Raw genomic sequence first — 24,869 nt, 5'->3', positions numbered from 1 at the left:
CACACATTCACACACTGATGGTGATGAGCTACGATGTAGTCACAGCTGCCCTGGGGCACACTGACAGAGGCGAGGCTGCCGAGCACAGATGCCACCGTTCTCTCCGACCACCACCAGCAGGCAAGGTGGGTTAAGTGTCTTGCCCAAGGACACAACAGCAGAATTCTCTGTCCGGAGTCGGGATGGAACCTGCAACCTTCCGATTAACGGACAACCCGCTCAACCTGTTGAGCCCCAGGATGAGGTCCTGCCCCAAGTGGAGGAGTTTAAGTATCTCAGGGTCTTGTTCATGAGTGAGGGAAAGATGGAGTTCAAGATTGATAGGCTGAATGGTGCTGTGTCTGCAGTGATGCGCTGAACGTTAGTCAGTTCAATTTGCACGGGGCTCGGTGTGAGGAGGGGCTTAGCAAAAACATAAAAATGGACGTATTGACCACATTTCAGAATATGGTCAGACTACCACTGTTATGGATTTCTAAAAAATCATACTTCCTGAAAGAGTAAAACTCTGAATTGTTGCTTCAAATTTGTATTCTAGTTAAAAAACATATTCTTACGTGTATAGATCTCATTTTTGGGTCTAATTTGAGCCAACAACAATCGCTTTAGTCATCCTTTTTCTCCCTCCAGGAAAGAGATGTTTTAGTCACATGCCTCTCATTGGCCTCTTCCTCACATTATAAAACTCCCAGCTCCTCTTAAGCCAGGCTGTTTTTACCCACCGCAGCTCTGCTTCACAGCAACTCCTTTTGTTTTCACCAAAGTTTTCCTCGACACAAACATTCTGTTATTGTCATTAGATCATCTTGTGATTGGTCTTTTCATCTGATTAAAAAACCACTTAGAAGCATTTTTAAGGAATATGAAATATTAGTTTAATGAATTTCATTTTAGCGTTGAATAATCGGAATCGATTTTGTTCCTGACCAGATTTGTGGATTTATCTAACTGTTCATACATAAACACGCCACCTTCTCAGTGGTCTTTATTTGTGCAAGACCTCCTAGTAGGGCTTGGCAATAAATCGAAAATGTATTATCTGACTCTTATCAAGATCAATTTTTTCCATGTCCTTAAATTTGATAATAAAAAAATGCAAAGGTGTTTAACGTTCATGTCCCTTTAAGAAGCTGTACCACATATTTATATGTCAATGGTACCACCTTGAGTCACATATGTGACTCAACGTGATACACATTACTGCCCCATCTAGTGGACAACTTTTGTTTCTGCGCATACCTGTAGTTATCATCCATTTGTCTGTATTGAGGTGAAATCCTCAATATATAGTGATATTGATTTTAGACCATATCACCCAGCCCTACCTCCTAGTCATTGCGACTTTTTGTTTACTCACTCACTTTTTTAGGACTATAAACTTACTGCTTGTGTTCAAAGATTTATTTATGTTGTTATAGAACATTTATTAATTTATTCTCAGTAGATTTGTTTTATGTAAATGGTCAGGACTCTTAAAATGAATCACAATTAGTCAAATGCAGACTAGTGTTATTTTCATTATTTTTTTACATTTAAAAAAAATTTGTATTTGTTATTTGGAGAAAAGAATATTGATGTTTCAAATTAAAAGCTGCAGAGTATATATATATGAACTAAACGCAATTTAAAATTCTTCTTATGTGAAGATAAAAATACTTCTGATTATTGCTTTTTTTCCCTTTTGAATGAGATCACCAAAGGAGGCTAAACCATTTGTTTTTTGTTTTTTTTGCAAACACATCATATAGAAGTGTTTGATGTCTACATTGAAGCCTGTAAAATAAATACTTTTGGAGCTGTGTCACACATAAAAATGATCTGTAACTTCCACACGTTGTTTCCTTCAGGGTAGGGTTTGGTGCTGGTTATATCACACAGATAAAAGGCTTCTGATGTCTTAACCAGATTTCCTCCTTTGTTTGAATTTTAAATGCTTCATTTAGATTATTATTGCTTGCAACTTTATGCTTTTGCTTCTCACAACAAATTCAACTAAGGTTACATGTTATATTACTAAAGTTACATGTTATAATACTAAAGTTACATGTTATAATACTAAAGGTATGTGCCACAATACAAAAATTACATGCTACAATACAAAAATTACATGCTACAATACTAAAGTTATGTGCTACAATACTAAAGTTATGTGCTGCAATACTTAAGTTACATGTTACAATAATAGTTACTGTACATGTTACAATACTAAAGGTATATGTTACAATACAAAAGTTACATGCTACAATACTAAAGTTACATGTTATAATACTAAAGTTACATGTTATAATACTAAAGGTATATGCTACAATACAAAAATTATATGCTACAATACTAAAGTTACATGCTACAATACTAAAGTTACATGTTACAATACAGAAATTACATGCTACAATACAAAAGTTATATGCTGCTATGCTAAAGTTACATGTTACAGCACTAAACGTACATGTTACATCATCAAAGTTACATGTTACCCCAAAATTCCACTATCTCCGCTCCGCCCCCGCTTTTCGCTGCCGCTCGCTTCTGAACTCAGTTTTTACTGGTACCCGCTCTACAACGGCTCCGCTCCGGTACGGAGACCTGATATGCGCAAACAGGCATGCGCGGGATTTTCAAGACCTTGTGATACAGTCCGAGCAATAAATGCGGAAGTTAGATCCAAACACCCGTTGTGTGGGAGAAGCATCGAAATGAACTGTTTAATCTGCCCATCATTTGTGTTGAGAGATCAGCAGTGTTTGGATCAACAAAGGGTGACTGTTTTGATAGTAGAAACTGTATTTATGGCTTATTTTTGTGCATTTAAAGTTCAACCGCCATTGATAGTTGTTAAAAGTTGTTAAACCTGTGCAGATAAAACAAAAAAACGCTTTTTGTTATCGATTTATTGTGAAATTACGGAAGCTGTGTTTGCTCCCTTTCCTGTTGGGCGGTTGTGATTTCTGTCCATTGACTGCGGAGGTGCTCCGGCGTCCGGCAAAAATAGAATCGATCCTATTTGTGCCGGATGGCGGAACGGCGGGCGGCGCACTGCGCCGCACGGCCACAGTTGTGGAACAGCTCTGATTGACTACAATGGGACCGTTTTTGCTGCGGAGTTCGTGCCGGAGCGGAGCGGAGGTAGTGGAATTTTGGGGTTACACTACTACAGTTACATGTTACACTACTGAAATTACATGTTACAATACTATAATTGCATGTTATAATACTAAAGGTATATGCCACAATACAAAAATTACATGCTATGTGCTGTAATACTAAAGTTACATGTTACAAGGAGACAGATCTAGAAAATGAAGATTTAAATTACCAGTAGAAGCATATAGGAGGTATGTCTCTTAAACAACATTGAATAGGATTTTGATTTATTCAAAGAGCAGGTCACCCCCTACCAGATTCTTACTCAACTCCCACTTCCTGTTTGAAAAATGCAACAAATGTTGTTGCCTAGTAGACCAAGAGGGCAGAGCCGCTAACAAATACACACGCTCACGACATTGTGACATCATAATGTACCATCTAACATCATAGTGTACCTCTTAGCCAATAGCGACTGCAGATTTAAATTCAGATGCAGTGCAGAGATTTTACCTGACGACGGTGCAACACTGACAGTTTTAGGCAGACTATTTAAATTTTAACTAAGATGCACTAAAGTACTGAATTATTGACTACACGTGTCTGCAGCACGAACAGACACTCATTTTTATAGTTTACCAGGAAAAAAAAATGTTGATTTGGAGTGACTTGCTCTTTAAATCTGAGTGTTTGAAACCTAACATAGCATGATGTTTTAAAAAATACATATTTAAATAAAAATCTATTATCTTTTTGTTCTGTATTTCAGATTCTTGAATCTTGTTATTACCAGACGAGTTGAAAGAGCAAGTCACCCCCTACCAGAATCGTACTCCGCTCTCATGTCATTTTTGAAAAATGCAACAAATGCTGTTGCCTAGCAGACCAAGAGGGCGGAGCCGCTAAGAAATACACACACACACAATGACATTGTGACATCATTTGGTACTAGCTAACATTCTAGGGTACCTCTTAGCCAGTAGCGATGGCAGATTTAAATTCAACTGCAGTGTAGAGTTTTTACCTGACAACGGCACAACACTGACAGTTTTAGGCAGAAAATTTTAATTAGAGCTAAAATGCACTAAAATGCAAAACTATTCACTACATGTGTCTGCAGCACTATTAGACACGCATTTATATAGGTTTATCAGAAAAAAAAGGTTGATTTGGGGGTGACTTTAAAAGCAGCTTATTGGAAGCTAGCCAGTATTGAACACTATTAAAGTTGAGCTGAAGACACTTCTGAATTTCAGATATGCTGGGTTTTGTGCAATATAAGACAGTGTCATCAGCGTATGAATGAAGATATTTCGAGGAGCAGCACTGAGGCATATATTAATAAAAAGTTGAAAATAAGAGAGGTCCCAAGGAAGAACCTTGTGGAACACCTCTCGTAACTCCTCGTCGTCTCGACTGGCATTCGTTAAAAACCGTAGTTTGAGAACGGTTATGAAAAAAATAATTAAACCAGAGTAAAGAGTTCCTAGAAAAGCCAAAAGGATAAAGTTAATCAAGAAGCAAATAATGATCAACCAAATCAAATGCTTTAGTTAAATCCAAAAAACAGCACCTGTAGCCAATACAAATACAAAAAGTACATGCTACAATGCTAAAGTGACATAATACAACAATAAAGTTACATGCTACAATACTACAGATACTTCAGTTACATGTTACAATACTATAGTTACATGTTGTAATACTAAAGGTAAATGCTGCAATACAAAAATAATAGCCACAATGCAAAAATTACATGCTACAATACTAAAGTTACATGCTACAATACTAAAGCTATGTGCTGCAAAACTAAATTAACATGTTACAATAATAAAGTTACTGTACATGTTGCAATACTAAAGGTATATGTTACAATACAAAAATAACATGCTACAATACAAAAATTACATGCTACAATACAAAAATTACATGCTGCAATACAAAAGTTACATGTTACAATACTAAAGTTACGTGCTGTAATACTAAAGTACTTTTCTGCTGATCTTGATACTAAGCACTGAAGTAAGTATTCTAGGTTTATATTCCACAGAAAGAAATTCAATTGGAAAATTTTGGTGTTAGTTTGAACACAGAACAACATTTCTATAGGGAGCCTAAGTCACGCCCATCTACTGCGGGACCATGAGTTCCCGGAAGAACAAAAAAATGAATGCAAGTCAATAGGGCTAAAAATGCAATTTTCTAATTCCGCTTGTTTTGTGCTGTGGATTTCACGTATGATGTCCGTGAATTTTAAAGACACATTTTGATACCAAGAACGCGCTTATTTTCTAACAGGGGGAAACGTTATTTTAGGTTTTGTGTGAAAATAAATCCAGAACTACAAATGCGCGTCACGAAAGTGACGTAATTGAACCAGGCACGAAGGAAACTGAGAGAAAAGGGCTGTAAGTTCAGCAAACTTCCCACAGGAGGAAAGAACCACCATAAATCTCGCCATTTGATAAGTAGCAGCTACTTTGGGGAGAGGAGATTATGTGGTGATGTCACATTTGCGACTTGTCGGTTTCTGGTGTGTAGTCAAGCTAATTACGATCTTTTACAAGCTGATAAATTTCAAAGTACATGAGTAGCGTGGTCGAAACACCCATCTTTACCGGTACTTTTCATTTAAATTGCAGTACAACAAATGTGCGACCCAGAGTCTAAGGCGAAGTGGGTTCGAAAATAGCGTTTTTAGCCCCGTTCAGTTGCATTCATTTTTTCGTTCTTCCGGGGACCCATGAGCCAACTGGAAAGGGAGGAGTCTTAGGCTCCCTACTGTGTTAAAAGTTCTTTTATCAAGAGAGGGTGAGCTCCTCCTCTAACTTTATTCCAATTTGATTCCATTGTCTTGTGATTGCTCAATACATTGCAGCCACACAATACACACACACACACACACACACACACACACACACACACACACACACACACACACACACACACACACACACACACACACACACACACACACACACACACACACACACACACTCCTATGCCAGGATAATAACGAACACTGCTTTATTTTCAACTGTGAAAAAAAAAGGTTTTCTTCACAACATATTTTCCCCTAAAGCTCTGCTGTTTGCTATTCAGAACGGATCCAAATCTGCTGTGAAGTGACCCCTGTGGTTAGGGAGAACTTTCTGATTATCACTAACACTTCTACACTCCCAATCCTGTGTGGGTCTTAGAGATTTAGCAGAAAACTCTCTGTTGCGTGTGTCTTTTAAGTCTTCTTTGTTTTACAGTATGCGAATGATTCAAATCTCCAGGCGAGGAAGAATGAATCAGTGTTTTGGTTGGAGAATAAAAACTTATAAAAACAGCTTTATTGTTGCCTTCTGTCTCTGTTTCTGCGGCAGATGCACTGAGATCTGCTGTAATGGTGTTTTCAACCAATGTTAACGATTTGTTTGCTTTGTTTGTGGAACCGAGCTAAATGAGCCAAATGAGCACTAACGCTAAACCTTATGCTGAAGAGGTTTTCTGTTCTAAATCTCAAAAACTGTTTAGAAATTCAAAAGCCATTTAGACTATTTTCACAGGTTTCTTCTTATAAAGCCTCAGTTTGTAGAAGTAGCACTTACATCCATCAGGACTGATGAGCTATCTGCTAGTCTGAACACAACCTATACCAAAGAATAACACCTTTTCAAAACTGAATCAAAAGGGGTTATTCTCTCGTCTCGTCTTCCTCCGCTTAGCCGGGTCCGGGTCGCGGGGGCAGCATCCCAACTAGGGAGCTCCAGGCCGTCCTCTCCCCGGCCTTGCCCACCAGCTCCTCCGGCAGGACCCCAAGGCGTTCCCGGACCAGATTGGAGATGTAACTTCTCCAACGTGTCCTGGGTCGACCCGGGGGCCTTCTGCCGGCAGGACATGCCCGAAACACCTCCCCAGGGAGGCGTCCAGGAGGCATCCTGACCAGATGCCCAAACCACCTCAACTGGCTCCTTTCGATCCGGAGGAGCAGCGGTTCTACTCCGAGTCCTTCCCGAATGTCCGAGCTCCTCACCCTATCTCTAAGGCTGAGCCCGGCCACCCTACGGAGGAAACTCATTTCGGCCGCTTGTATCCGCGATCTCGTTCTTTCGGTCATTACCCAAAGCTCATGACCATAGGTGAGGATTGGGACGTAGATCGACCGGTAAATCGAGAGCCTGGCTTTCTGGCTCAGCTCCCTCTTCCCCACGACAGATCGGCTCAGCGTCCGCATCACTGCAGACGCCGAACCAATCCGCCTGTCGATCTCCCGATCCCTCCTACCCTCACTCGTGAACAAGACCCCGAGATACTTAAACTCCTCCACTTGAGGTAGGACCTCTCCCCCGACCCGGAGGTGGCAAGCCACCCTTTTCCGGTCGAGAACCATGGTCTCAGATTTGGAGGTGCTGATCCTCATCCCAGCTGCTTCACATTCGGCCGCGAACCTACCCAGCAAGAGCTGAAGGTCAGAGCTGGATGAAGCTAGGAGGACCACATCATCCGCAAAAAGCAGAGACGAGATTCTCCTGCCACCAAACTCGACACACTCCACACCACGGCTGCGTCTAGAAATTCTGTCCATAAATGTGATGAACAGAACCGGTGACAAAGGGCAGCCCTGGCGGAGTCCAACCCTCACTGGGAACAGGTCCGACTTACTACCGGCTATGCGGACCAAACTCACGCTCCTCTGGTAAAGGGACTGAATGGCCCTTAACAGAAAGCCACCCACCCCATACTCCTGGAGCGTCCCCCACAGGGTGCCCCTGGGGACACGGTCATAAGCCTTCTCCAAATCCACAAAGCACATGTGGATTGGTTGGGCAAACTCCCATGCCCCCTCCATCACCCTTGCAAGGGTATAGAGCTGGTCCACAGTTCCACGGCCAGGACGAAAACCACATTGCTCCTCCTCTATCTGAGATTCAACTATCGATCGGACCCTCCTCTCCAGTACCTTGGAGTAGACCTTTCCAGGGAGGCTGAGGAGTGTGATCCCCCTATAGTTGGAACACACCCTCAGGTCACCCTTCTTAAAGATGGGGACCACCACCCCTGTCTGCCACTCCCTAGGAACTGCCCCCGATGACCACGCAATGTTGTAGAGACGTGTCAACCACAACAGCCCTACAACATCCATAGCCTTGAGATACCCAGGACGAACCTCATCCGCCCCCGGGGCTCCGCCGCTGTGTAGTTGTTTGACTACCTCAGCAACTTCTGCCCTCGAGATCGGACAGTCCATCCCCAGGCCTCCCAGCTCTGGTTCCTCCTCGGAATGCGCATTGGTGGGATTGAGGAGCTCCTCAAAGTATTCCTTCCACCGTCCGACTATAGCCTCAGTTGACGTCAGCAGCTCCCCATCCCCACTGTAAACAGTGTGAGCGAGTTGCTGCCTTCCTCTCCTGAGGCGCCAGACAGTTTGCCAGAACCTCTTTGGAGCCGATCGATAGTCTTTCTCCATGGCCTCACCAAACTCCTCCCACGCCCGAGATTTTGCCTCGGCAACTGCCACTGCTGCACCCCGCTTGGCTATCCGGTACCTGTCTGCTGCCTCCGGAGACCCACAGACCAGCCACGCCCTGTAGGCCTCCTTCTTCAGCCTGACGGCTCCCCGAACCTCTGGTGTCCACCAGCGGGTACGGGGGTTGCCACCACGACTGGCACCGGCCACCTTACGACCACAGCTAGCAACAGCCGCCTCGACAATCGCAGAGTGGAACAAGGCCCACTCGGACTCAATGTCCCCCACTGCTCTCGGGACGTGGTCAAAGCTCTGCCGGAGGTGGGAGTTGAAGACCGTCTTGACAGGTTCTTCTGCCAGGCGTTCCCAGCAGACCCTCACTATGCGTTTGGGTCTGCCAGGTCTACGCGGCATGTTCCCTTGCCATCTGATCCAACTCACCACCAGGTGGTGATCAGTTGACAGCTCCGCCCCTCTCTTCACTCGGGTGTCCAAAACATACCGTCGCAGGTCAGATGATACGACTACAAAATCTATCATCGACCTGTGACCTAGGCTGCCCTGGTACCAAGTGTACCGGTGGGCATCCTTATGTTCGAACATGGTGTTCGTTATGGCCAAACTGCGGCTTGCACAGAAGTCCAATAACAAAACACCGCTCGAGTTCTGATCAGGTGGGCCGTTCCTCCCAATCACACCCCTCCAGGTCAAGCTGTCATTGCCCACGTGAGCATTGAAGTCCCCCAGCAGGACAATGGAGTCCCCTGATGGAGCACTATCTAGCACTCGTCCCAGGGACTCCAAAAAGGGTGGGTACTCTGAACTGATATTTGGCCCATACGCACAAACAACAGTCAGGACCCGTTCCCCGACCCGAAGGCGCAAGGAAGCTACCCTCTTGTCCCCCGGGGTAAACCCCAACACACAGGCAGAGAGTCTCGGGGCTAACAAAAAGCCAACCCCAGCCCTCCGCCTCTCACCCGGAGCAACTCCAGCAAAGTAGAGTGTCCAACCCCTCTCCAGGTCTCGGGTTCCAGAGCCAATGCAATGTGTCGAGGTGAGTCCGACTATATCTAGCCGGTACCGCTCAACCTCTGCCACAAGCTCCGGCTCCTTCCCCGCCAGCGAGGTGACGTTCCATGTCCCAAAAACTAGTTTCCTTGTCCGGGGATTGGACCGCCAAGGCTCCCGCCTTGGTCTGCCACCCGATTCACATTGCACCGGACCCTTCATGTTCCTCCTGCGGGTGGTGGGTCCACAGTTGGACGAGCCCATGTATCCGGTTCGGGCTGGGCCCGGCCGGGCCCCATGGGCGAAAGCCCGGCCACCAGGCGCTCGCTCACGGGCCCCAACCCCAGGCCTGGCTCCAGGGTGGGACCCCGGTAACCCTCCGGGCCGGGTACTCCGACTCTTCGTTTTCACCGCCATGAAAGATCCTTCGAACCGTTCTTTGTCTCACCCTTCACCTAAGACCAATTTGTCATGGGAGACCCTACCAGGGGCACTAAGTGCCCCAGACAACATAGCTCCTAGGATCATTAGGGCACTCAAACTCCTCCACCACGATAAGGTGACGGTTCAAGGAGGAGAACTACAAAAGGGGTTATTATATTAGGGAATTGCCGATAGTTTGGGTCATACCAAAGACTTTAAAAATGGAATCCAATGCCTCCCTGCTTGACATTCAGCTTTAAGGAGTTGGATTAGGGGTTAAACCACCAAATTGTTCCCGAGCCCGGCCACAGCTGCTGCTCACTGCTCCCCATGGGGATGGGTCAAGTGCGGGGATGAAGTTCACCTGTGTGTGATGACGACTAATGGAACTTTATCTTAAACTTTAATTTAACTGAAGCACAGCTGTAATGTGGCTCACTTCTAGTTCATGAAAATGGTGCACAAGAGTAAGACTTACAGGAAACTCATTCCTACTAGAGATCACTGAAACTGTATTGAATAAATGAGTGAACTACACCTTTAAGTTAACTGAGGCTGTTCAGGGAGCTACCTACAACTGGCCTTATAAAAATGAAATTCCACAGAAAAAACACTTCAAAGGGACCAAAATAACCCTTTAAATAGTTCCTGTATTTGTTTTTAACAATACAAATGAAAAAAGGGTTGCCTTTAAACAAGAAAATAGATTTTTACCACTGCTAACTCAAAATTTAATTTACTTTGGGATTAAATGAGAACATGTTTCGTTCTCTCAAAATATTTGATGTTTATGGGAACACTAGGATAAAATGGCTTGAGTTATTTATTTTTAAATAATCTCATTTCAGAAACCTTCTGTAATAATAAAACACTGCTAAAGCCATTAAGAAGCATGGCTCATAGCAGCTAAAGGATCTGTCCTGTTCCTATTAAGTTTATTAGTTTAGCTAATCAACACAGTTTTACTAGTTCATGCATTTTGTGTGGACCCAGGTTTAATCTGGATTTCTGTTCTATTGAAATTGTGTGAAGTTAATTGTGCATCTGTCCTCCTGTCCCTCCAGGTGAGTAGGATACTGTACAGCTTTGCTACCGCGTTCCGGCGGTCAGCTAAGAAGGCGCTTCTGTCGTCTCAGCAGAATGCTCCGCTGACCCCTGACAGCGACTTGTTTACCTTCACCGTCAGCCTGGAGATCAGGGAGGATGACGGCAAGGGTACTTTCAGGTAAATTAACCATCAAACATATGTTTTGTATTTGTAAGCACAATGATCACCTGCGCGGAGGAAATCCTGCATCCTGTCTTACATCTTAAAAGAAGCTTTTTTACTTGGGTTTTAAAAGACACGGTGTCAGGAGACTCCGGTGGCTTCGGCAGCTGTCATTTTTAAAGAAGTAATTCTGAAACACTTAAAAATAAACGCACAAACATGAAAATCTCCTTGCTCCCCCTAACCCACAGAGCTTGGGAAGTAAATTGAATAGTCGTTGAGAGAAATGAGAAACACACTCAGATTCCCGCATTTATTAGTGTTGCAGATAAGGAAGAACAACAGCAGCTTCCTGAGTTTGCTTCCTTCAACACATCTTTCTTGAACTTTTCTTTTCGACTTTGTTTTCCCATAAAACTGAGTCACTTCCATGTGTTCACCGAAACAAAACAAACACAAATAGGCCTAATTATTTTTAGCTCACTCACGTATCCTCCTCATTAGCTTCTGCATGGATTATTTTTAGTGTTCTAAACAGAAAGATTCCACGTGCACATCACCACATTTTGTGTATTATTAGCACTTCCTGGTTGACGCGATGCAGAAAGTTGAAGCTATGTGGAGAAATACCATGAAATTATTCGTTAAAAAGAATAAAACACCAATAAATCTATCACAGGACATATTTCTGAAACAAAACGGTGACCCAGTTTGAGTCCATGTGGTATATAAGCCTCTGTTTAATAAAGGAGGTATAAGGAAATTCCCTGAAGTATCACATATTTGCCTTAGATTTCCAGGTGACTAATGTTCCTTTACCAGATCCTACTTGGCTTATGATTCTTTTTGGGGAGGGTGGTGGGGGGTGTTTCCTCAGAGATGTTTGTAGGTGGGAGCTTGGAGAGCGTCGATTACAGTTTCTGTCGAAAACCCGGTCCTGGTCTTAAAACTGAACAGGAAAAGCTCCAGAGGAGGACAATAATTTTAATAAATGACTCTATACTAAACTTAAACTGTTCTAATAATTATTTTTATTACAGTTAGACCAGCTCCTTATTAAATAAGTTAAACATTTCACAGAAAAGGTGTTAAAGTTGAATCAATACCCTCTTTCTGTTGTCTGCTGTTTGTCATTGTGGAGTTTAAAATGTGTTGTTTCAGGTGTCAGTGACTCTGCTTTGAGAGTCTGCTAAACAGTTCATTTAATTCACATTTAATTTTGTTTTTCATATTCAGTGCTGTAGCAAAAGACAAGGACAAACAGAGCTTCAAGCTTCGTGCAGGACTGGATAAGAAAATCGTCATTTACGTTCAGCAGACATCCAATAAGGAACTGGCGATCGAGAGGTAAAAAACACACCAAGATCCATGCAAATATTATATATATTCAGTATATGTAATAATCACTTTTGAAGGGATAAAAAAGCCCTTTTATTTAATGTACCGTATTTTCCGGAGTATAAGTCGCACCAGCCATAAAATGTATAATGAAGAAGAAAAAAAAACATATATAAGTTGCACTGGACTATGAGTCGCATTTTGGGGGGAAATTTTATTATTTTTCTTACAAAATCTGAGACCAAGCATTTCACTTTGCAAGACAAGTACCGGTAACAATAACAGAACAAACTTTATGCTTGGATGGAGCTGTTGCATCAGCGGAATACGCAGCAGCACGGCGCAGGCTGCAGCAGATGATGGCGTGTTTAAAACCATCCCAGCGGGACAGGGGAGCTCATTCCTGGACCGAAGCCGGCTCGCAGCAGAGCGCAGCAGTCTCCAGCAGGTGATGGTGGGGCAGGGGAGCTCATTCCTGGGCCAGAGTCGGCTGGTAACAGCATGGTATACATAATTTGGTATATAAGTCGCAGGACCAGCCAGACTATGAAAAAAGTGCGACTTATAGTCCAGAAAATATGGCCAACTTATAAGAAAATGTATTGTTCTTCAACTATTCATACAAGAAAAGCATCTCTGAACACCATAGAAGCCTGTGGAAACGACCTGAAGAGGCTTTTCTCATCTGTCAGATTGAAGGATATTTCTATATTTGCCGCAGTTGTTGCACTTTATCACTTTAACTCTTGAGCAGATATTGTTCAGAGATGAGTCCCTCGTTGTAAATGGATTCAAACACAGCTGAACATCTTTACGTCCGTGGTTTGGCCTCTAAGGGTTCTGGGACAGTTTTATGGCTGTGATTAAGGTGATTCTGTCTCAGAAGGTCTCTGTTCTCAGCACACTTCCACCTTCTCCTTGGGTTGTTATTTTTCCGTGATCACAGAAAAGGTGAGGAGTGAAAAAATGTGTTTAGTATTCTGCATGCTCTGGACTGTGTTAGACCGTCAGTTCAGGGAAGCATTTCCTGTAATTTATGTGAGGTTTCAAACCTTGTCCTTTATAGAGAAAGAGTTATTGTTCACTTTCTGGTTTTTCCTCCTGCTCAGTTTTTCCCTTCTTCTCCCTCCCCTTATGTAATCTCAATCATGTCACATTTCTTCCTCGCTCGCATCCACACGTGCCGTTTATCTTCTCCAGGTGTTTTGGACTCCTGCTTAGCCCGGGAAGAAATGTGAAGAACAGCGACATGCACCTGCTGGACCTGGTAGGGGGATTGTTATATATACTGTGTGTGTGTGTGTGTGTGTGTAAAAAATCTTGTATTTTGGTGTATTTGCCAACTTTCTCCTTATGCCCTTTCAGGAGTCAATGGGAAAGAGCTCAGATGGGAAGTCTTACATCATCACAGGAAGTTGGAACCCCAACACGCCTCAGTTCCAGGCTGTGAACGAGGAAACGCCCAAAGGTAAGAGCCAGAAATGCGTCCAAGCTTTAGATAAGGCAGAATTGTTCTCTGTGGTTTATGTTTACTGGCTGCTTGGTTGCTGAGTCATATATTCACACCAGTATTCCTCATAAATGTTTTAGTCTGCAGTATGTAGGTTGATATGTAAACAAAAAGCCACATTGTTAAATTATGGCCACAATGAGTAAAGGATGGTGTTTATGGGTTACTGGGGCTGATATTTGATCTGTTTTCTGGCATTTCAGATAAGTTCATGTACATGACGACGGCGGTGGATCTGGTAATCACAGAGGTGGAGGAACCGGTCCGTTTCCTGCTGGACACGAGGGTCAGAGTCTGTTCTCCCAACGACAGACTGTTCTGGCCCTTCAGCAAGCGTAGCTACACTGAGACCTTCTACCTTAAACTGCGACAGGTTTGTAGCTCCTTCCTGCAAAAGGGAGATTTGGATTTTTTTCTCCTACAAATGTTTTCACTGAATAGTAATAGTCTGCAATAGTAATAGTTGTAAAGTCAAATCTTAAAAACATAATTTTGGGCCAAATATCATTTCAGAACAGAGTTAAATCTGTTCATGCTGAATAGATTATTATAGGATATTAAAGTATTTACATCTGAGCTGACTCTTATGTAAATCACGCCTTTCTATAATGGTAAAAACCCGCTCCATGTCACATCCTGAAGGCGTAATGCAGAAAAATGCAATATTATCTTTGTCACTTCACTTCCTCAGTAGCTTTTCAGGCATAATTTCTTCTCAGATGGAGCGAAAAGAAAGAAAGAGTCCTGCTTCTGACACTCTATACGAGGTCGTGAGTTTGGAAAGTGAGTCAGAGAGAGAAAAACGAAAAACCACAGCGAGTCCACACATCATCACCACTGGTACCATGGCTCCTTCACCTCCTGAGGACGACGAAGAGGAAGGTGATTGGACAATGCTTTCTACTACAAACATCAGGAGAATAGAACAAAAACTGTAAATTAAAATTGTGATCTTATTGAAGAAAAGGTTTTATGTGGGAATTTATGAATGGAAGCAAAAGAGGCTGAAGAAATTTTTTTTTTGGTGTGAAAATAGATCAGGAATATCTTTGCTATAGCAATCAGACAGAGAAGCAACAGATATAAAGGAAGCATTTTTTTTTACTTGAACAGAACATGTTTGAATATGTTGAGGCAGTAATTATTTGTATTAAAGTGACAATGTGTAGTTTTACCATTAATCTCTGGAAATATCCATTGAAATGTTGTTGAAAATGTGTAAGGTGATGTCCAATTTTAGAAAAATATTGGCAGCTTTGTAACATATTTGGAGGACGCCCTATTAGACTCCATGCTTCCTTCTACATGAGCCGACTCAGGGTCCTGCGCCTGCCGATAACGTCACACTAGATGAATGGCGGGACGTACGACTTATGGAAGTTACGTTCATAAAAGTTAGGTTGACACTTAAAATTTTGATTGGTCCGGACGAATTTGCAACAGTGTTTGTAGTCCTGTAGTAAAAAAATTAAACAAAAAAAAATTGCCAAAGGAAATGTGAAACCCGAAGCAGCTCTGATTTTGATGAAATGGGGCAACATTTAAAATAACTTTATTGAACAAATAACAAGTATACAACATTTTGAATGAATTAATATATTTATTTACATAATAACAACAAAGAACAAAATATACAGAATTTCACATTTATATAAACGAACAGTGCTGCTAATTATGTAAAAACTTCACAAATAAAAACTGTTGTGCTTTCTGGCACAGTCTGATGTTGGTTTTATGTAGTTTCACATTCTTCAAAAGCGAAGATGTTTTATTAACAAATAACAAAACATTTAGGCAATAAGAAGCATGAATTTAATAACAAAACTAAAACGCTTTCCAAAACCGATGTGGAGAACAGTATTGAAAAACAGTTGCAATGTGTTTTGGCCGAGCGGTATTGCCGTAGTATGATGACGTCATTGGCAGGAGCAGGACCCCGAGCAGATCCACAACCTACAGCACCAGAAAACTAGCATCAGCATTGCATTTTCTCGATGGATTTAAATGAAGGACCATCAGACTCTGAGGAGGCATGCTGAGGTCGCATGCTTTCTGTTCCACAGGTAACAACTTTTACCGTAATGTTTAAACTAGAGAAGGTCACAACGATATAGTGTAAAACTACCCTGAAATGTATGTACTGCACCCTAGTACCGGGAAACTACACACTGCCACTTTAAGGGGATGGATTTTTGCTGCAAAGAGCAAAAGCTGTGGTGTTCTTGGTTCAACAGCTTTATCTTTTTCTCCCATCACCACTAGGAAATATATCCCGTCTGCTGCCGATAATCTAGCCCGACCTCATTAAGAGTTCATTGTCATCCTGTCACTTTTATAAATAACCTCTGGGGGGAAAAAAAACGTTTTGGGCCTGGCAGGACATTACAAGTTATGGAATACCTTTTGCCATTTAAAGTTGGACACTATCCAGCACACATAAATGAAAGTGGTGCTCCTGAGCAGACTGAAATGACAAAAGTTTTATCGTCAGACAGCCCAATCCCTGCTGTGCTGCATGCAGATATTCCCTCTGTCTGATTTATAAAAGCTAATCCTGTCCTGTGGAGCAGCACCACATTTAGACATTGGGTCTACTGCAGCTGAAATGCAAAAGATCAGCCTGTTACAGAACTGCTTGTACCATATCGTCCTAAGGTGCATAACCATTATTGGTGTGTTTAGAGGTGACAAAGAGCATAGGGAGCATCATTTATTTTGGATTTGGTGTCCAATAATGGCTTCATGATAGCTGTTGGGAATACTTAGACATATTTATCAACTCTGTAAAGCTAATATGTATAAATGTTGGTGTTTTTAAGAAAAAAAAAATAACTGTCTCCATTGCTTTGTGCTCAGATAATGACGAGCCCTTACTCAGTGGGTCAGGGGACGTTTCAAAGGAGTGTGCAGAGAAGATCCTGGAAACCTGGGGCGACTTATTGTCCAAGTGGTATGGATTTGCTCTCTCGTTAGCTTTGTGTTCGCTCTTTTTGTTGTTCTGGTGAATGCACACAGACCTGATTCAGCCTGGGTGGAAAAGAGCAGCTTGCAAACAGCCATAGCTGACTTATTACGTCTTGTTAAGATAGATTCTTTCTCTAGTTGATGTGATCAAAGCCTACTGGTTGTGCAGCGCACCAGGCTAAAGACCAAAGGTGACAGATCATTTGCTGCTGTGGCCCTCAGACAATGGAACTCTCTCTCCCTGAGCCTGAGATCAGTGGACTCCTTTAAAAAGCAGCTGAAAACTCTCTTGTTCAGGCTGGTTTTAGGTGTGACCTTCATCACCCTCTCCTTGTTCTGCTCTCCCCACCTATTCCACCTTCCTCAGGATCCACTGATTTCCCTCTTTCCTATTCACTCGCTCTCTTTCTTTACATTTTTTAATCACAATTGTCTATTTTCTGCTCATTTTAAAAATCATCTTTTTAATGATTTTTTAAATTCTTTTTTATATTTTTACATTTTTTGTTGTTGTGAAGTGCCTCATGATTTTTATCTTGAGAGGCGCTATGGAAATGATCTTTTCTTCTTCTTCTTCTTCTTCTAGTTACTTTGGTTTTAATCCAAAGCTTGTGATCAACTAAATAAAAAGCCCCAGCTGTAATTAGCCGTTGGATCTTTTCATATTTTGCATATTTTTAGAAGCAGGAATAAACAAATGATTGATTTATTTCAAAAACAGTATCAAAATCTATTAGAATAATTCTTTTTCCTGATTATTTGGCAGGCTGGTGGACTGTAGATGATACTGTTTGGTTGGTGTTCATCTCTTCCCTGAAAGAAATATTGCCTAAATAAAAAGGAAATCATAAGACTAAGCCATTAAAACAATAGGCCTCTGTGTTAGATTGGTGATATTTTTTTGAATTTGAATGGGAGTGTGTGTTGTGGCATTGTGGGACCTCAGAGATTCAAATCACAGAAAGACCTTCAGAGTGTTATGCCCTGAGGACTAAGCCTGGTTCTAATTGCATCACATGCAAACACAAACGCACTTTTAAAATAAATAAAAAAAACTTCACAAATTGCATAACATGACACTGGAAATGAAACAAATCCATTAAATTGAGATGGGTAAATTAAGAATGGGGGATAAAATGTAGAAAACCTTTGAGGATTTGGGAATTACCCGGAGGTTTCAGTCAGGCAAGAGGACGTAAGAAAAATGTAGTACCGGTATTTGAAACTTTTACTGTGCTGTCAAACCACAAGGCTGCTGCTTCTAGCATGTAGGAATAAGATTTCATCTATAGATCAAGGAATTAAGAATGGAAAACATCAATTTTTTAATGACTTTTCTTACAGGTTTTCTATTTATAAGCTTTGGTATATTTATGCCAACACGATAAATCAAAGATGGCTGTAAACAAAAGCACGGCTAAAGTGACTTGTCATGATCTACATCAACACAATAGGAAGTATTTTACATTCTGAAAACCAACGTTTCATTTCTTGACTGGATTTCCTTGAGGGAAAACGTGGAAGATCTTATCATTTAGTCAATAAATTAGTTTTTTAGGTTGCATAAGTCCTGATCATCTCATGATGCTCATAAACCACCATTGTCAGGGTCAGATCAGATGTTTTATGGCATTTCATAAAAATACTCCCTACTTCATCAAACCATCAGTATGGCTTTTGATCACAATGGTGTTTAGTCAGACTGAGATCATGAAATAAGACAGAAACCTGCATTTATCAAACTGTTCATAAAGAAGGACACTGACCCCATTATGCTGCTCTAATGGGTCAAAGTGAGTATACGTACTTAACCAGGATTTGGTGGTTTCATTTGTCTTTTTCAGGCACATGAATCTGTCGGTGCGTCCGAAGCAGCTGCCGGCGTTGGTGCGCAGTGGCATCCCTGAGGCTCTCCGTGGAGAGGTGTGGCAGCTCCTGGCAGGCTGCCACAACAATGACCACCAGGTGGAAGAATACCGAACACTGATCACCAAGGTAAGACCACACGGAAACATCCACAGTAATTAGTTTAGCTCTAACATGGTTGTGTTACTGTGGACAAAACACTGTGGACATTTGTCTTTTAGATGCCTACACATGAACATGAAACTTGTCGCACTTTGGCAAAAATCGCTGTGTTTGAATCCAAATATGGCATCTTCTGTCTGGTTTTTGTTACTCCCTATGAGAATCAGTCAGAGAATGGATTGGTACTTATCTTGTTCACAAACTATCTTAGTTCACTGCTGCTTCATCATCTTGCTGCGGTTTTGAGCTTAAAGTTTGTCAAATCAAACAATATCACCACTAAGTAACACCATTTTCTGCAGATTTACCTCTTTTCAGGCTGTACAGATGTTTTGCGGAGACTCGTGGTTTTTGAATGAAGTTTGGAATTTAACATAAACATCGACAGAATTTTACTCCGTTAAAATCTAATATTAGCAACTTTTTGCATACTTTTTTCTGGTAAGAAATGGTCACCAGCATGCAGCCTTACTCATTGAGCAGTAGCTCAACAGGTTGAGCGGGTTGTCCAGTAATCGGAAGGTTGCAGGTTCGATCCTGGCTCTGGACAGAGAATTCTGCTGTTGTTTTCTTGGGCAAGACACTTAACCCACCTGGTAGTGGTCGGAGGGACGCCTGTGCTCGGCAGCATCGCCTCTGTCAGTGCGCCCCAGGACAGCTGTGGCTACATCGTAGCTCATCACCATCAGTGTGTGAATGGATTAATGATACACTGTAGTGCAAAGCGCTGTGGAATCCTTACTCTGAGAGGCGCTATACAAGTGCGGGTCATTGATCATTTAACATAACTGAAGGAGATTCAACATGTATTCTGGCCTCATGTCATTGAGTGATTTATAAACTAGTAGAAGTACTTTGAAATTGATTCTGTAGTTTACTGGTAATCAGTGTAGAGATTTAAGAACAGGAGTGATGTGTTCGGTTCTCTTGGTTCTTGTTAAGACTCTAGCAGCAGCATTCTGAATTAGCTGCAGTTGTTTTACTGCATTTTTGGGAAGACCAGACAAAAGACCATTGCAAAAATCCAGCCTGTTGTAGATGAATGCATGAGTGAGTTTCTCTAGGTGTTGTCTGGAAATGAGACCCCTGAGTCATGCTATTTGATGAAGATGATAAAGCGCTGATCTAGTTATAGCCTTAATGTGACCAGTGAAGCTCAGGTCTGAAGCAATTATGACACCAAGATTTCAACAGAATCATAAATAATTCCCGAAAAGGGGAAAACTCCTGCTTTTAGCTTTAACCAGTTACTGAGAATTTATTATTTTTTCTTCTAACTGAAAGTGATTCATTTATTTTTAACGTGTTTGTACGTGTGAGGGTGGTACTGTCACTGGTTTTCTGGAATTTTGTTAGACTTTTTTTAGATGTTTAGCTCAGGGGCCACCAGTGGAGATGTTTTACATGTGCTTTGAACTTGTGACGGTCACCACTGCTGCCCTGCAGATTAAACCTGCTGATTCATCTTTTTTGGGTTTCTTTTTCCTGAAGAACAAACAACAACAACAACAACAACAAAAACACTACTTTTTGACTCCTGTAACAGTTCCTATTTCACTTTTGTTTTTGTAACTAAATTGTGTTCAGCTCTGACTACCATTAATCTTGTAAAAAAGGGAAACTTTAATTTACGAGGTTAACTGTGTGAGTTTGCTGTAACTATCAGAAAAGGAACAGGATTTAGAAATGACATGTTGCTGTGCCATTTCAGTCAGAAAATTTACTCAAATCCTGGTGGATAAGCTCTCAGTTTTAGTTTTTTGGCCACATCTCTTTCTGTTTTTTTTGTATCTAAAGGCTACCAGCAGCAAGCCCAGTCCCAGGTGGTGAAAAGATGTCGGCTTTTTAGTTTTCACCTTAAATCTTTCTTTTTTGACACATTTTTACTTCCCATATTTCTCTCTTGGTCTATCTCTATCACTGTTGTACATTCTCACCTTTACAGTAACTCCCTGCTCAGAACCGATCAAAAGTGAGGTTTTACATTAAAAATCACAAAAAGTCTACCATATTTTCCGGACTATAAGTGACACTTTTTTTCATAGTCTGGCTGGTCCTGCGAATTATATACCAAAGTGACTTATGTACCAAATTATGTATACTGCGCTGCTGCGGGCTGGCTCCGGCCCAGAAATGAGCTCCCCTGCCCCGCCGTCACCTGCTGCAGCCTGTGGTGGGGTGCTGTGGGCACTCTCCCCACCCGCTGGAAGGGTTTGAAACACCGCCATCCTCTGCTGGAGACCATGGCGCGCTGCTGCATCCTAATTGTTTATTCTGTTATTGTTACCGGTACTTGTCTTGCAATGTCAAATGCTTGGTCTCAGATTTTGTAAGAAAAATAATAAAATTTCCCCCCAAAATGCGACTTATAGTCCAGTGCGACTTATATATGTTTTTTTCTTCTTCATTATACATTTTATGGCTGGTGCAACTTATACTCCGGAAAATACGGCACTTACTTTTTTCTGTTGGCATGAATAGAATGAACAGAATCTCAGCTTTTCCTCCGACAAAAATAACTGAATTGCAAAGCTGTTAGAGAAATTTGGACAGGAAGTTATTGCAGAAGCATAGAAGCATTCCATATTTGTACATCAGTCAACAAGCTCACAAAGTCAAATATGGAGAACATCTGCTGCTGCAGATCTCTGAAGATGGTGTCGCTGTGTAAGGCTGCTCGTCTGATGCTGACTGCCTTTTGTGTTTCTGTGACCTTTCTTGTCCTTATCAATCAGAATGTGAATGTGCAGCTGGTGTATGATCGGCAAACTTTATTGGAGCTTCGATTCAGTTTTACTGTTGGGATTTTTCTCGGTCATGAAGACCGTAAAACCTTACCTCCACCACTGCTGGAGATTCTTGAGGTCCTGCATTGAGGTCCCGTTGCGCCTCCGGGGAAAAAGAAACGTTATAGCCGCCGTGGTAAACGCAGCAGTAGGCTGGTAAAGCTAAAGGCCTGCATGGCACTGTCTGCTGGGACATCTCGGTGTCTACATGGAGGAACACACCATATTTTTTTTTCTCGGAGGCGGTGCTTCATTCCCGTTTATACCTGGCTGACACCTGTCACTGGCACGGAGACGCTGTCCCAGCTGCCACACCCCCGCTGTCAACGCTCCCTTCCTCCTCAGCTGTGGGGTGAACCTGGACAATCTACGGCCTCTCTCCCGTCATCCCAGAATGTCTGACACCCCAGTCCCCTGTGTCCTGTCAGGATTGGCCTGGTGAATGCAAGGTCACTTGCGAACAAAAGTTTTATTCTGAGGGATTTCTTCAGTTCCAACGGACTTGGCCTCCTCTGCATCACAGAGTCCTGGGTGAAAAGTGACGACGTCGGCGTCTTTTCTGAACTCACCGCTTGGTTGTGGATATTTTAATTCTCTGCGGACATCAGGTCGAGGAGGAGGAATGGCTACAATTTTCCAAACAACATCCAACTGTAACCAAGTCTCCTCTTCGCTTTGAGCGGAGCATGTTTGAACTGGGCTGCTCTCACCCAGTGTTGTGTGAACTAATTTATCGGCCACCTAAATATAATGATTTTTTAAATGACTTTTCTGAATTTCTGGCTGAAATCATTCCCAAATATGACAGAGTCCTGATTGTTGGGGATTTTAATGTGCACGTATGCTGTCCTGACAACCCAATGGTTAAGGATTTTTTAAACATAATTGACTCTTTTAACTTTACACAGTGGGTGTCTGAACCTACTCAAGTATGTGGACACACTTTAGACCTGGTTTTATCTCTTGGTTTGTCTGTTTCCAACATGATGACTGGTGATGCTGTGTTTTCAGACCACAAACCTGTGTTGTTTGACATCGCTCTGCCCTGAAGCATCCCAAAACCCTGTGCTCCTGCGCGGCGGTGCTGTATTATTAACCCTTCCACTGCTGCACGTATTTTTAGCTCATTTTACACAAACCACCTTCTCTCCTGACCTCTTATCCGGCACAGAAGAAGTCAGTTCCTGGTTCCATTCCACCTGTCAGTCTGTGCTGGATATTGTGGCTCCTTTGAAAACCAGACAGGAGAAAACAAAAACTGAACCCTGGTTAAATGATACTACTGGAGCTGTCAGGCGGGAGTGCAGAAAAGCTGAACGCAGATAGAAATCGGACAAGCTGCAGGTCTAATTTCAGATGTTAAAGGACTGCTGGTTTCGCTATCAGGCAGCAGTTAAAAATGCCAAAAGGAAATTATTTTCCTATATAATTCTGTCCAATCGTCACAAGCCTCATGTTTTATTCCACACTGTTGAGACCATGCTGACTGCTGCACAGAGTGATGGTTTAGAACCTTCTTCAGAAGCTTGTGGAAAATGTTTAAATTTCTTTGTGGATAAAGTGAATAATATCAGGGCACTCGTATCACCTCCTGCTGTTGATCCTTCAGCCTCACGCCGGGGACACACCGGCTGCCGAAGCTCTGCAAAGCACCGGGAGGCGAAGCGCTCACGGAATTTGGCTGCTGCTCGCTGCGCCTCAGTTCAGACCAGACGCTTGTCTCTCCGCTCCGGTCGAGGCGCACCTCAGCTCAGCTTTAGTTTTTCTTTTTACCACTTGGTGTCCTCCATTTCCTCTCTTGCCTTTTCTCTGCTCTTTTCCTCTACACCCCCCTCCCCCTTGCTGTTTGTGTGTGTTTGTCCGTGTGTGTGCGAACCTATTGTGTGAACCAGTTGTTAATAGCGGGCCTACGACTTTCTGCTTCTCTGGCCTGTTTGCTCCGGTTGAAAGACACCCAAAACCACACACACACACAAGTTCGCTGTGTGTGTGTGTGTTTGTCTGTTTATGAACATATTTGACTATTGCGGAATTGTATTTTGAAATGCTTTATTTTGTTAAATTTACCAGCCTGACTCTTATGTCTAGGTTTGACTTCCTGCCAGAATTGACGCGGTTCGCCGAAACGATTGCTGCACTACGCGGGCTGCCCATGTGGCCTATAGAATAGGATAACAAGGGCGCCGAATGAAGGTGGTCCCCGTTTCGCGGCGCTTCGGCGGCCGTTGTGTCCCCGGCTCGACTTCAGGTGTGGTTCCTAGAACTCTTAAACATGCAATAGTGCAGCCCCGATCAAAAGGCCTGGTTTGGATCCCACTGTGCTCTCAAATTTTAGGCCCATTTCCAAGCTTCCATTTTTATCTAAATCCTTGTGAAAGTTATTAACAGCCAAGTAAAATCTTTTTTAGATGATAACAATGTTTTGGAGATTTTTCAGTCAGGTTTTAATTCTCTTCACAGCACGGAATCCGCTCTGTTGAGAGATTTTAACGGCGTCCTCCTTGCCACAGATTCGGGAGATTCTGTGATTTTAGTTCTCTTAGACTTGACTGCTGCTTTCGACACAGTGGACCATAATATTTTAATGTCACGCTTGGAGCAATGTTTTGGGATTCGTGGCACTGCCCTGAAGTGGTTCAGACGCGCTGGTGGTGTTGAACCATCTGACTGACCTGGGGTTCAAAATAAATTGGACAAAGAGCAGTTTATTCCCCAGACAGTGCACAGAATATCTGGGTCTTCAGATAAACTCTCTCTCTTATCGTGTCTCGCTTTCAGAAGAGAGGATGGCGTTCTTCACACAGTGTGTCGCACGTTTTCAGCTAGGAAACCGTGCCTCGTACAGACTGCCTGCGCGTTCTCGGCCTCATGGCGTCAATGATTTCTGTGGTGCAACTGGGGCTTCTTATGATGAGAGATGTCCAGTGGTGGGTGAGGTCGTTAAGACTGTGCTCCCGCCATCATCTCCACCGCAGAGTGAAAATAACTCCCGCGTGTATGTCGGCTCTCCAGCCTTGGAGAGACCGAACAGTTTTCACAACTGGGGTTCCGCTAGGGGCAGTG

At 42.6% G+C, this 24,869-nt stretch overlaps 1 protein-coding gene across 5 annotated transcripts in view; it reads left to right on the top strand.

Moving 5' to 3' along the window:
* LOC107372496 (rab GTPase-activating protein 1) overlaps positions 1–24,869 on the top strand; it is a 120,721-nt gene that overhangs the window by 48,343 nt on the left and 47,509 nt on the right. For all 5 annotated transcript variants that reach the window (XM_054744895.2, XM_054744894.2, XM_054744891.2 and 2 more), the window contains 8 exons: positions 11,035–11,195; positions 12,417–12,527; positions 13,719–13,785; positions 13,884–13,986; positions 14,232–14,401; positions 14,748–14,910; positions 16,885–16,978; positions 18,837–18,987. In XM_054744895.2, the coding sequence (XP_054600870.2) occupies positions 11,035–11,195; positions 12,417–12,527; positions 13,719–13,785; positions 13,884–13,986; positions 14,232–14,401; positions 14,748–14,910; positions 16,885–16,978; positions 18,837–18,987 (1,020 nt within the window). The remainder of the gene's footprint in view (positions 1–11,034; positions 11,196–12,416; positions 12,528–13,718; positions 13,786–13,883; positions 13,987–14,231; positions 14,402–14,747; positions 14,911–16,884; positions 16,979–18,836; positions 18,988–24,869) is intronic.

The sequence above is a fragment of the Nothobranchius furzeri genome, chromosome 6 (genome assembly GCF_043380555.1).
Source record: "Nothobranchius furzeri strain GRZ-AD chromosome 6, NfurGRZ-RIMD1, whole genome shotgun sequence".
Classification (NCBI taxonomy): domain Eukaryota; kingdom Metazoa; phylum Chordata; class Actinopteri; order Cyprinodontiformes; family Nothobranchiidae; genus Nothobranchius; species Nothobranchius furzeri.
The sequence above is the reverse complement of the archived record's forward strand: the minus strand, read 5'-3'. Positions and strand labels throughout refer to the sequence as shown.